Source organism: Monodelphis domestica, chromosome 2 (assembly GCF_027887165.1).
Source record: "Monodelphis domestica isolate mMonDom1 chromosome 2, mMonDom1.pri, whole genome shotgun sequence".
Lineage (NCBI taxonomy): Eukaryota > Metazoa > Chordata > Mammalia > Didelphimorphia > Didelphidae > Monodelphis > Monodelphis domestica.
The window spans coordinates 443,495,208-443,508,797 of NC_077228.1; the positions used below are offsets into that span (position 1 = coordinate 443,495,208).

General features: G+C 36.7%; 1 protein-coding gene across 4 annotated transcripts in view; it reads right to left on the reverse strand.

Moving 5' to 3' along the window:
- Positions 1–4,132: 4,132 nt before the first annotated feature.
- The window catches only part of PRKN (parkin RBR E3 ubiquitin protein ligase), a 1,990,036-nt gene continuing 1,980,578 nt past the window's right edge, over positions 4,133–13,590 (reverse strand). For all 4 annotated transcript variants that reach the window (XM_007484868.2, XM_056814364.1, XM_016429709.2 and 1 more), the window contains 2 exons: positions 12,277–12,394; positions 4,133–6,980 (listed from right to left, as the gene is read on the reverse strand). In XM_007484868.2, coding sequence (XP_007484930.1) covers positions 6,868–6,980; positions 12,277–12,394 — 231 coding nt within the window. In that variant the 3' untranslated portion in view covers positions 4,133–6,867. The remainder of the gene's footprint in view (positions 6,981–12,276; positions 12,395–13,590) is intronic.

The following is a 13,590-nucleotide window of genomic DNA, read 5'->3' on the forward strand; positions in this document are numbered from 1 at the left end:
TAGAAAGCTGATTTTTATTTGAGAAATATGAGTCTACTATTGTGAAATTTATGATATAGTCAACTTATCAAAGCAAAATTGTCTTTCAGTTAACAATCATTTAAAACATGATTAAAACTAACATGGGTATTTTTCTTTTAGTGAAAAAGTAATCTAAATTTTATGTAACTGTCCAAAATTTGGTTGTCTACACAATATAGATAGAGCCTGTTCTGAAAGTCTTAGTGTAGTTTTAAACTATTAAAAATTAAAATACTACCTAGGGGCAGCAGGGTGATTTGGTGGATTGAGAGCCAGGCCCAGAGATAGGAGGCCTGGATTCAAATCTGGCCTCTGACACTTTCTAGTTTGCTCAAGTGACCTTGGTCAAGTCACTTAACCCCCATTGCCTAGCCCTTAATGCTCTTCTGCCTCAGAACCAATACCCAGTATTGATTCTAAGATGGAAGGTAAGGGTTTAAAAAAAAATTAAAATACTGCTCCACCTCAAATCTTTAAAATGAAAATTGCAAAGCTATTCAAGCTTAAAACTACACCAAGACTTTTGGAATTGGCTGTTTGGGACATGCCAGGATTTTTTATTTATTTTGTTCTTTCTCCATTAGAGATATCTTTTAGGTTTGCATAATTGATCTGGTGCCATTCCATCCAGACTCATTTTGTCAATAACAAGAAAAAAGACCCCAAAAGAAGCTTGCAATTAGCAGTCAAATGAGCAGAAGAATGCTAAGTAGGGAATGAAATAGTGAATCTAAATCAGATACAAAGACATATGTACACTAATGGGAAAAGGAGCATGGATTTTTCTTTTCTAAATAATAATATAATGAGCTGATCTTATCCTGTGGAGAATTCACTCCTCTCTAGACACTCAGTCCTTAAGTTAAATGAGCAAAGCCCTCCAGGGCCTTGAGTCTACTGGAAGCAGCCATAGTGCTAAGTGGTGTCCCTTTGGAGTTTGCTCAGTTCACAGGTTGTGCCCCTGGGAACTTGGTCCCACAGCCTCACCAGCAGGTAAGAATAAATATTATTCTGAATTATTTTGCTTTAAAGATTTTTGTTGTTGTTGCAAAGCAGAGTTCCATTTAGCATTATGCATTGACAATCAAGGCTGAAGCACTCCCTGGGATGCTTGCGGGAGTGATCACTAAAAATAAAATGACCGATTGCAGTGTTATCTCATACACAAGCATCTGTTTGACTGCTTTTTTCGAAGACAGACATGACAACATCTTTAATGGAGAGGACTTTTAATCCCCACAAGTTAAAACAGCAGCCAAAAACCTGGTGCCCTGCTTCCCAGAGAGTTTGGTTAATTTTATGTGGTCAGATGAAAAGATTGAGCATATTTACAGAAACACAGAGAACAGGTTATGAGGTGTCCTCAAAGCATCGAGATCCAGAGGATGAGTTATTCACTCAGAATTTTTTCGCCTCTAGAGCTGATTTTTGCATTTTCTGATAATGCCCCTGGATGTCACCACTCTGTTTGCTCACTGGCTCAGATTGCAACATAAGGTCTCTTGTCTTGTCCTTTTTTGCTCTATGAATACAGATAAAAGCTTTGATTGTTTTTTGTTTAATTGGTTTATTTTTATTTCTAATCACAGATATGCCATTTTATCTAACTGATGCACAGTAAACTCTCTTATAGAATGGTAATCCATGTGATTTATATTTGATTTTAGAGTATCTTTTTTTTTTATTTGAATGATTGACCAGATTCATAAGCCATTTAACTTGAACCTGTTGTTTTTTTAATTTTACCTTCCATCTCAGAATCAATATTGTGTATTGGTTCCAAGGCAGAAGAGTGGCAAGGGTTAAGTGACTTGCTCAGGGTCACATATCTAGATTTGAACCCAGAACTTCTTAACTCAAAATTCACTGAGCTACCTCGCTGCCATGTAGGTGCTTTTTAAAATTCCCATTTTAGATGAAGAAACTGAGTTAGACAGAATCAGTAAGGGTCACACAGCTACTAAATGTCTGAGACTGGATTTGAATGAAAGCTTTCTTGCCTCCAGATACAGCACTCTATCCACTGGACCACGGAGCCAAATGGTACTCCCTTGGAGAGATCTAGGATCACTAGATTTAAAGCCACAAGACCCAGATATTTAAAACTGGTTTCAAGTCTTAGTGATCTTGGATCTTCTTTGAAATGTTCAGGTCAGATTTATTCACAAGTCCTGGCATTTTCTTCTGCATAAAATTCTTCTCCATCTCTCACATTCATTTACATTCATGCTGCTACCATCTCAGTTCAGTCACGGGACAGACATCTCCTTTCTACATTACTAAAATTTTATTTCTGTTTTCAAATTACCATTAAAAATCTCATTTCTTCCATGAAGGTCCTAGGAAGTTGGTTCCGAAGCATTAGTTTCATATTTACTCTAATGTAATCAATCCAGCCACCCATACACTCTCCTCGTGTGTATATGGACTTCCATAAATAATATAGAATCCCAGGGAGCCTTTGGGAGTATTGAGCTCAGTTCTTTGAATGACATTTCTAGACATTCATAGCAACGAACTGGTACACAGGAGATCTGGCCAGTTCACATCAGGAGATACACACACACACACACACACAAGTGCATGTATATGTATTCATATACATATATATATACCTGCATAAATTATATATTCTATAAATTAGACAGATAATTTATAACCTATTTACATGCAATCTATATTTACTTACACAATTTACATATGAAATTATATATTAAAAACACAAAGATATTCAAGTTTAAAATAATGCTAAGACTTTTGGGTCATGTATGTGTATATATATGTATATATATATATATATATATATATATATATATATATATATATATATATGAATGAATATATGAACCCATAAATACACGCGTAGATTTGTTGTTGTCATTGAGTTTTTTCAGTCGGGTCTGATTCTTTGTGACCCCATTTGGAATTTTCTTGGCAGAAATACTGGAGAGGTTTGCCATTTCCTTCTCTGGCTCATTTTTACAGATGAGGAAACTGAGGCAAATAGGATTAAGTGACTTGCCCAGGATCACACACCTAATAATAAGTTGGGCCAGATTTGAACTCTGGAAGATGAGTCTTCCTGACTCTAAACCTGACACTCTATTCATTGTGCCACCTTGTTCTTCCCAATATATTTATATATATATAGTGTGTATACATGAACATATATACCTACCTATATATATTTATATATGAAGTCATTTTCCCATTCAAAGATAGGGGAAGTATATATTTATTTTCAAATAATCAAAAGGTCCTTCGTCACATTTCTCAGGTTCCTCCTAACAGATGTAGACATTCTTATTTCAGTACTTTTGGACTACATGAACTCTGAGGTCCCTTCTAGAAGCTTTCCTTTAATTTGAATTTTTATTAATTTCAGTTGACAAACTAGAGGCAGGGTTGTCAATGGGTTTAGTTTGCAAATTCCCTTTTATTCATCGCTTGTGTCACTTTCTTTTCCATTGAGCACACAGATCTCTAGTACATATAGGCAGGTAAGACTGATTATCAATTTAATTGTGAGCTTTTCTGGCTCATTAGAACAAAAATAAACCAGTGTAAATACACTTCCTTTCTTCTTTTTTAAACCCTAACTTTCTGTCTTAGGATCAATTTATCCTAAAACAAAAGAGTAGTAAGGGCTAGGCAATTGGGAGTAAGTGACTTGCCCAGGGTCACACAGCTAGGAAGTGTCTGAGACCACATTTGAACCTAGGAACTCCTATGTAGTCTTGGTGTTATATTCACTGTGCCACTCAAGTGCCCCCATAAATACACTTTCAAGAGGAATAACAACAATGCAAATATCAGTGACTTTCACTAAGATGACTTTGAAAGGCAGAGACTGTGCCAAAGGCCAGTCTTTCCCTCAAACCAAAGTTTCAGTTTTCAGCTTTTTAGCAGAGAAAGCAAGCCCAAGGCCAGGTTTCTGAATAAATGTTGGCTTTTTATAACTACCCTTTTGTATTCTGAGGTGCTCTTCAAAACCACAGGATAGCAAGGGAGCTATTCTGGGACTCCACACAGCTGAGAAATAGCCCCTGCAACACCAAATAAATACTTCTTCTAGGATGTGAGCTTGGCTCATTGGATTAAGCACAACACATTTCCCCCCCATGTTTTCAACATTTATTGAAAATACAACTTTAAACAAAGTTACAAGCATGTTGTTGATTGTTTTCGCTGGCTCACTGAAGGACACATTTAGGTGTTACAGAGAAAACAAAGATACTTTTGTAAAGAATTTTTTTTTCCTGTTCTTTGTGATGTGCTGAGAACTTTGACACATATTTTGTGTTTATTTTGATGCAATGTGAAGATGATACCATTTATACATTCATTGGGTGGGCCTTGTTTTCCCCCACTTTTAATGATTCAGACTTGTTTTTCATTTCAGGAACAAAAATAGCTTTTATCAAGAAAATATGCAGATTATATGATATTATTTAGTTATATCAGAAAGCAAAACAGTTCAGGATATAGGTGAAATGGGACTGACCCTGTGTGAGCAAACTATTGAAGCCCCTTAAACCCAAAGAACACACACACACATTGAAAAAGGTGTCTATTAAATAATCAGGGGGGAAATGGGGGACCTTAGACTAGAGGGGGCTGCAATCTGCCAAATGACTGATTGGGATGAGTTTGCCTTTGGACTTGCCATAACTGCATTTGTGAGGCCAACAGCTGGGAGTTGAGGGTTATAGGACTGCTGGTCCTTCCTTCCTCAACTTCCACTCTTAATCAGAAAGTCTTAGTTGGACTTCAGAACAGTGAGGGTGTTTCTGAGTCATTGGTGGAATATTGTTGACTCATTACCCAGAGGAAGTAGCTTTTGTGACTCTCATTTCCCTTGGGGATGCTTCATTAGGGTTTCCCAACTTCCTGACCAGGGCACAGAATTGCAGGTTTGGCAGGCTCCAGGTCTTAAGATGAGCCCCCAGTGGTTTTTGCCATGAGTACAAAGCCTAGGGGAGGTGGTCATGCTACCTCTGATCTTATACTGTGACTACTACTGTGACTACGTTACTTTCTGTGCCCAGTTCTATCTGTGGCATCCCTTAGAGGTAAAGGGCAAGGAGGGGTAGAGTTAGGAGGAAATAGGGAAAGAGGATGGGTAAAGTAGCAAAGTAGGATGACTCAGGTCTGACAGGGGGGGACCCTCCTGGGGCTAACCTTTCTCCTGTCACACCATTAATGCTTCATGGCTTTAGAGATTGGATGGATTAAACAAAAAGCTGAATTACAGATCTAATTTACTATGGGACCCTAAAAACATCACTGATGGATCCATGTACTGAGATGAAACTCATATTATTACCAATTGCTCTAATATTCTTCCATCTAAACACTAGTCAGAGGAACAATACTTTTTCAGTCCAGAACTATGCTGAAAGAATGATTCTTTGGTGCAAATGGTACAATTCTTTCTTACTTTAAAATGATAACTTTTAGTATTTACTGTAAACTGTTACTTTACAATTTTTCCCTTTTTATCATGAATTTAGCAGACATTGACAAACATGAACATGTTCTTTTATGTTTCTCACCTGTTACTGCTGCCCCAAATGGAGTTCAAAGCATCCATTATTCCTGAGATCCAATCAGTGTCATGAGAGCTTATTTTTAATGTACTGACTTGCTTCTCAATGTGTCACATCTTTAAAATAAATCTCCTTTGGAGAATATGAGTATCATTTGATGCTTTTGGATCTCCCTGGCTCTGGCTATTTGTTTAACACTAGTTTTCCAAACTTAATGGGGCAATAGTAAAGGAGCTAAGCTAACCTATTAAGAACAAGTTATTTCCCTCTATTAGAAATATTTCTGGCCAGAAATTCAGGTGGTTGATTTATGCAGGGGCAGAAATGCTAATATTTATAAGCATTCTGTTTTAACAGTCTGGTTTTCATTAACATTGACCACCACCACCAATCAGTCTCTATCATGTTTCTATAATAGGCACCTAATTTTGTGATTCAGTATCTCTATTAAACTGCACAAAGAATCCAAACTGTTAGAAAAGTCCCCAAGCTCAGAAATAACTATTTTAAATTAAAATTTGAGACTCCACAAAGATTGTAAGAAAGATTTTTTTCCTCCCTAAGGTGAAGCATACTAGGTTTCAATTAATCCCCCATAATTTAAGAATGTCAAAATTCAAATGAGCTTTCCAATTTCTCATTCATTTGATATGATAAATGATACTTAGCTATAATCTTGCCAACACTGTTTGGGATGATCTTATTCTTGAAGGTGCAGAAAATTTTCCCTGATAAATTCTAACTTCTGTCTACGGCACTGTGGAAAGTTAAGTGGAAGTGTCAGTATTGAAACTGTGACCACATTTTCAAAAAAAGCCTACCCACTTAACAAATCCAGAACAGACCCACTGAAGATGAGCCACAAACAATCTCTTTGAATCATCCCAGTGACTCATTTAACGATAATTTGTTTTAACCATAAGTCAAGTATATGAAATGAAACCTGAGAGAGCTGCATTCATATGGTAATGCAAATCTGAAGGAAATTTCACAGAATATAGACAATCCACAGCTGAACCTTGAACTTCCCTTGGAATCTACCCTGATGTTACTGTATGTGTTTAATTGTCTTACATTTATCCATGCTCCATTCATGGGGCTCTAAAATTATGTTTAAAATGGCATCTAAAAAGGAAAATAATTTTTCTTAAGTGAATTTTGGAAGAAGCTTAATGTTAAAGTCTTTTTGTTCATGCAAAAAGGAAGAATATTAAAATGAAGAGAGGCCAATGGGCCAACTGAGCCAGTTTTTATCAGAGTAGGACGTGAAGCTTTTCCCTGCTTTTCCATTACTGAATTATACATCAAACCAGTGATCTCCCATGCAGGTTCGGTTCCATTCCAGGCTACAGTTCCAGCACCATTCAAACTTGCACTGAGGCTGAGGACATTTCATATGCATACATCCTCCTGCAGAGGGGGTGGGAAGGGAAAGGACATGATTACTTTGGACTCTAGAAAGAACAGTTTGAAAAAATAAGTGGTGTGCTTGTTAAGACAAGAGAACAGATAATTAATGCTAGAAAAAAACTCACCAGTGATCGAAATAGAGTTTCTCAGAACATTTTTCTTTTTTTACATTAAAACATATTCAATTGACCAAAAGGATGAAACTTAATGTATGATAATTTGTCAAGGTCCATGGCGGCAAAGGATGAGTTTGCTTACTGTGTTTGGCCCGGGGGGGGGCTTTTTCTGGCAAATTTTAGTGCATTTCATGATTTGTGGCAAATTGCAAAAGCAGGCTGGACAGATAGCTTGTGGCAAAATTCTGGCAGGAAGCAGACAAGACATGGGTAGGCATGGATAGGCTATGAAATGCATTCTCAGTAGGAACATTTGAACTGCTGAGATCCATCTGAATATGAGTATATTCTATTTTCTGCCTAAGTACCTTTAAATTGCTCTTAAAAAAATCTAAAAAAAATTCCATGAGGATCTATTGCAGGGAATGAAGCAATTGTCAGAAAGACCCAATGCATGGGGAAAATTTGACAGATTATCCCAAGAAAAAAAAATGAATGCCCAAGAGCATTTATTGATTGCTTTATTGAAAAAACTGAAAGACTCTTGGACTTTAACCCTGATTCAAAAGAATCAGAGGCATATGTGAGGAGACACTTTCTCAAGGGCTGTGATAAGCACTTGAGGGATTTCTTCAAGAATTATTTCCCTAAGTTTGACACCATCTCACTTAACAAACTTAGGGCACTGCCACCTATTTACATGATAACTAATTAGATCAGGAAAAGGAAAAGGATGATCTAAAGAAAAAGCTCAAAGAGACCACTGAAATATTAAGGCAGAAAGAAATACAGGAGGTTAAGAACCTGGCTACAATTAAGACATTTAACAGTTAAACCACACAGTATTGACAGACATCCCAAAGTCAACAGAAGGTGCAAAGAGATACCAGAACTTGCTTTTTATGTTCTCATCAGGGACACAAAGTAAGAAACTGCCCAATGAAACATTGCTATGAACAGAGCCAAATAAGAGAGATGGGAAAGGTCAAAATGCATATTATCAGGGGAAAATATATAATAACAAAAACTATGGGAGACAGGACTCTAATGGCAAGTAGTGTTGCTCTCACTGAAGACTGAGAGAACAGGAGACCCCAGACCTGAAATCCATGGAAGCAGCAATAGCTTCCGGAGAAAAACCCCATTATTCAGGGGTTGTGGATATAATCATTATACTGCATGATGCCAGGCTCTAGCATTATCTAGTAAAAAAGAGACAAATGGGGTAGGTATCCCAGGGAGGAGACATGAGGTCATAAGCATAAAGGGCAAAAAGGGAGATGGTAGAAAGAGAAAAAAATAAATACTTTAATGTCAACTCAATCAGGGAAATACAAAGAAACAACTGGCAGGGAAAGAATGGAAAAGGAAAGTGGGAAAAGGGGGTCCCTATCTCTATGTAAAACTCTTTCCCCCCCCTCCTTGAGTTTGGGGGGAACTCAGACTTTGTAAGCTTGAGCCCCCTGAGACATAGTCAATTTGGCTGACCCTGGGTTCAGACCCAGGGCAACAGGAGCTGAGGTAAAGTCTGACAGATTCAAAATGCCTTTTCTCAGGTTTCTCTTCAGTGAGTTTCTTCAATTGTTGGGGGGAAGAATTTATAGTCACAAGCAGGAAAAAGAAGAAAAGTCAGGAGAAAGTCTTTTTCAACCTTCTCTATTCAGCTTCTCCAGACTGAGAGACCAACTTCTCTTCTAATCAGAATCTTCTGCTTCTCCAGATTCCAATCTCCTGAGGCCCCTCCCCTGTTGTGTTGATCAGTTCCACACATTCTTCAGCCTGGTACTTTTTCTTTAGTGCCAGCCTCTGTCACAGTACCCTTAAATTGTTCTTTCTGTAGGTATGTGTGTGTTTTAAATGCTGACCAGACCAGTGATTTCACTGGTATAAGAAATTCCCAGGGAGTACATTTCCTTTACCATTATACTGCTCTGCATTCAGTCTTAAAAAATTGTATGGACACAGACCTTCACATTGCTGAGGTTGAATCCCTATCTTCATTAGCCATGCCTTCCTTGTTGTTGTTTTTCTGTATTTTTCAAGTGTTGTAGAGTTTGGGAAGAGTTGGAAAACAGGAGTCTGGGGTACACACAGATTGTGAGCTCTATTGCCCTTTCTTTTGTTTAATACATGAGATTGGCACTTCCTGAACTGACTTTGTGAAAATAAATCAAATGTCTCACAATTTAGGATCTTTCCTTAAAAATGCCACAAAACCAAATAATATCTACTTCTGAAGCAGGAAACTCAAGTCTTAATTAGCAAAGTAGATTGAAATATTGAGGCAATTATCTGGATGGTGCCAGCAATGAATCTGCTTCTGATAGAAATTCCTGGATCATTCAGCTCAAAGCATATTCTCTGCAAGGATCATGTACTTCTTATTTAACTCTATTATTCCATTAACTCATTCTCTCTCTGTCTCTGTCTCTGTCTGTCTGCCTGTCTCTCTTCCTCTCTCTCCCTTTTCTTCTCCTTTTACTTTCTCTCTTTTTTTTTTTACAAATCATACTAGTAATTGTTTCCATGATATTAAACTTTGACACTGAGAATCTCCTGTGCAACACAGTTCTAATGAATTTCAATCAATTTTGAACAGATACATTATGAGACTCAGTATGGTAGAGTGGCTAGAGGGCCTGCCTTGGAGTATTGGAGACTTGGATTTAAGTTCTGTATCTGACTCATATTAGTTACATAACTAGTTACCAGTGAAGATGAAGGTAGTGGATTTTTTTTTTAATTTAGGAATTCTAAATTAGAATGGGCTGTGCCAGTGTTTGCATGTCCCTAGGAGTGGGGAACCACCAGGTTGCCTAATGAGGGACAAAATGATCCAAATAATATATAGAATAGGCCTAATTTTTCTTGCTGAGCAGGATCTATTACTAAACTATTAATAAGAGGCCCTTGTACTTTCAACCTAGGTGAGGTGTTTTAAGAAAGAGAAGAAAGGAGGAAAGGAGGAAAGAAAGAAAGAAAGAGAAAGAAAGAAAGAGGAGAAAAGAAGAAAAGGAAAGAAAGCATTAATAGTTAAAAATTGTTTACACAAATATGTAATGGATATAAAGGTATAAAAATCTGAGAGTCACAGGAAAAGAAAGACAAGACACTGAAACATAGATGGTAAAATTATATTTCTACAAATTGAATTCTACCAGTAGAAATGGAAAGAAACATGAATATCACTGATTCAAATTCATACTAATGAACCTACTGACAGATAAAGATAAGCACTACTAAAGAAATATTAATATTCCTTCCAATACCAGTAAGGAAGAGAAAAGATGACAAACTCTTTAATAGCAGATATACTGAGGATTACTACTACTGTTTTCCCCCAACCCCCCCCCCTTTCCAAATCTTACCTTTGGATCAAAGATTTAGAGCTGGAAGAGATCTTTGAGGTTACAAGGTCTAATTTGCCCTTTGCCACACCCTATACCATTTTACTTATTTATGTTTTAAAACTCTGACTTTCTGTCTTAGAATCAATACTGTGTATTGGTTCCAAGGCAGAAGAATGGTAAGGGCTAGGCAATGGGGGTTAAGTGACTTTCCCAGGGTCACACAGCTGGAAAGTGTCTGAGGCCAGATTTGAACCTAGGAACCCACCATCTCTAGGCCTGGCTCTCCATCCACTGAACCAGCTAGGTCCCCACCTCACCTCACCTCCCCCCATATCATTTTACAGATGAAGAGAGTGAGGTCCAGAGAGATGAAATGAACTTGGTCACAGAGGGAGAGACAAGATCCAAACTCAAATTCCCTGATTATTATACCACATTGCCTCTTGGTAACCCTTCATTAAATCTTAATTAGACCGTAGAAGTTCCTAGACACAATGCAAGTCAATTGGCAATTGATATCTATTGTTCTAGAGGATTAGGCATGAAAGTCATTTGATATTTGGGAAATAGGAAAAGATGGAGTGAACTTCTAAAACTAGAAGTGGTCAGGAGTTGGGCTTCATAAGGTTGAACTTTTATAGTTTTTAAATTTAATTTTAATTTAGTTTATACTGAATTAAGTTTAATTATTTGATAATCTTTTAGGACAAAGGACCATAGACATAGCCAGAAGTACCTTTAGATGTTGTCCAGGCTACTAATCTCTTCCAAAGAAGAAGCAGAGGCTAAGTAAGATGGCTTAATTGTGCTTACCTGTAGTCACAAAAATACCAAGAAGAACTAGGAAATAGAAACAAGTTAACTCTAGCACTCTTTTCATTGCACAGATCTTTTATTAATTCATCTATTTATTTATTTATTTATTTTTCAATAACATTCTATGGGAAATCTTATTTCTGTATACAATTGACTAAAAGATACAGAGTGTACAAGATCCCACTGTGTTTATTTTTTGTTGACAACATAAACTAATTTGATTTGTTAGAGCAAGATCCCGCCTGAAAGATACTCCTATACTCCTTCAAGTGTCTCCTGTGCATATTTGATTTTTGTTTCAATCAATTATAATAAGATTCATGCACAGATCATTTAAAACACTGATAACATAATTGCTAAGAGATCACTGTTATTATTGTTTTTGAGTTGTTTTGGTTATGTACAACTCTTTGTGACACCATTTTGGGTTTTCTTGACAAAGACACTGGAGTGGTTTGCCATATCCTTTTCCAGCTCATTTTACACATGAGGAAACTGAGGCAAACAGAGGTTAAATGACTTGCCCTGGGTCCCCAACTACTATGTATCATACTTGCCATTTCTTAATCTGCAAAATGAGCTGGAGAAAGAAAAGGCATAATATGTGGATAGCTCTTTGGACCCCAGGTTTTTTGTTTGTAAAATGGGGAATGTTTGGTTTTGATGACCTCAAAGATCTCTTCTAGCTCTAAATATATGATTCATGAAGTGGTCTCTCTAATGAAATGATTTCAAAGGATGAGAACCAGAAATTGTAGATGGAACCATACATAAAGTATCCTTTCATAATACATTTGTGTGTAGGATATCCAGGAAACTATATAATTGTCACTAGGTTACGGATGGTAACTGAAATAGAAATTAATAGCCTGAAATCCTATAAAAGGATGATCAGTGGAACTGGGCTTGGATACTAAGATCTATGACTCAATTTGCTATTGTAATCATGTTGCTAACTTTTGTTGATGAAAGCTTTAAGTCCTGACTATTTTTAAACTCTTAATACAGACTCACCATTTTTTTCCACTGGTATATGGCAACGGGGACAAGGTTTGGTTGTTTTCTTGATTGTTTCTTTGGAAGCTTCTTCCCATCTTGCTCTCTCTGCAGCTTGTTCATCCACCATAAAGGCCTGGATAAAGAAAGGTTAAAGATCTTATTGAGCTCAGTTCCTCATGGGGGTGAGAATAGTATTTCTTAATCTTTTTTGAGTGTTATGGATCTCTTTGACAGTCAGATGAAGCTTATGGATCTTTTCTCACAATAATGCTTTAAAATGAATAGCATAGAATACACAGGATTAAAAAGGGGACCATTTATATTCAAAAGGAATGATTAAACTATTAAAAAAACAACAAAGAAATTAAGAATGTCTCCATGTAAATTCTAAACCCTGTCAAAAAGAAGCCAGAAAATTCTGAAATATGGGACTAAGTAAAATCTTTCAGAAAAAAGAAAAACATTTATCTTATTCAAAAAATAATGAGTGGCCTCAAGTAACGTTCTCCTTTAATGCTATACTATGAACTTAACAATTATAGCAAAGTTTACATAGTATTTTAAAGTTTGTGGAGCACTTTAAATCATTTGAGTCACTCCACAGATGGAGAGAGAGAGGTGATATTATTATCCCAATTTTACTCATAAAGAAATAAAAGATGAGTGATGGTAGGTAACTTGTTCAGAGTCCCACAGCTATTTAGTCTGAGAAGGGATTTGAACTCACATTTTCCTGATGTACTCCAGCACTCTATCTGCACCATCACATTGCCTGACTTCATTATGGTGTGAAGGAGACTCTGGGTTCTTGAAGGCTCTGCCAGTGCTCTATAAAGCTGGAAAGGTTTTGAATAATGGCCAAGTGATGGACTGTGTGTTTGTTGTCTGAGAATCCTCTTTGGTGAGCTCAGAGGCAGAAAGGTAGACTTGGAGTGAGGAATTCTTTTTAGCTACAATGATTCATGAAACTGTCCACTATCATATGGATGGGTACCAGTTTCTTTCACTGTTGGGATTATTCCTACCAATGAAATCACAGCTCTTAGTTATAGATCTCTTAAGGTATCAATAGGAATTCCATTAAACACAGTTAACAGAGAGTTCTCTTGTTATATGATAAATGCTCACTAAAAACCATTAGAAAAATGAATCCCTATTCTGTAGTCTGGTATGTTTTATCTTATTGTTTTGAATGAAAATTCTGTCATTTTTCATCTTTCTATTTGGAAATAATCTTTACTTGCCAAGTTCTGTGAATATTGAACTACTCATTCCATTAATAAGATCAGGGGTTCTTATCTTGGGGCTCTTGAAAATGGTATTTTAATA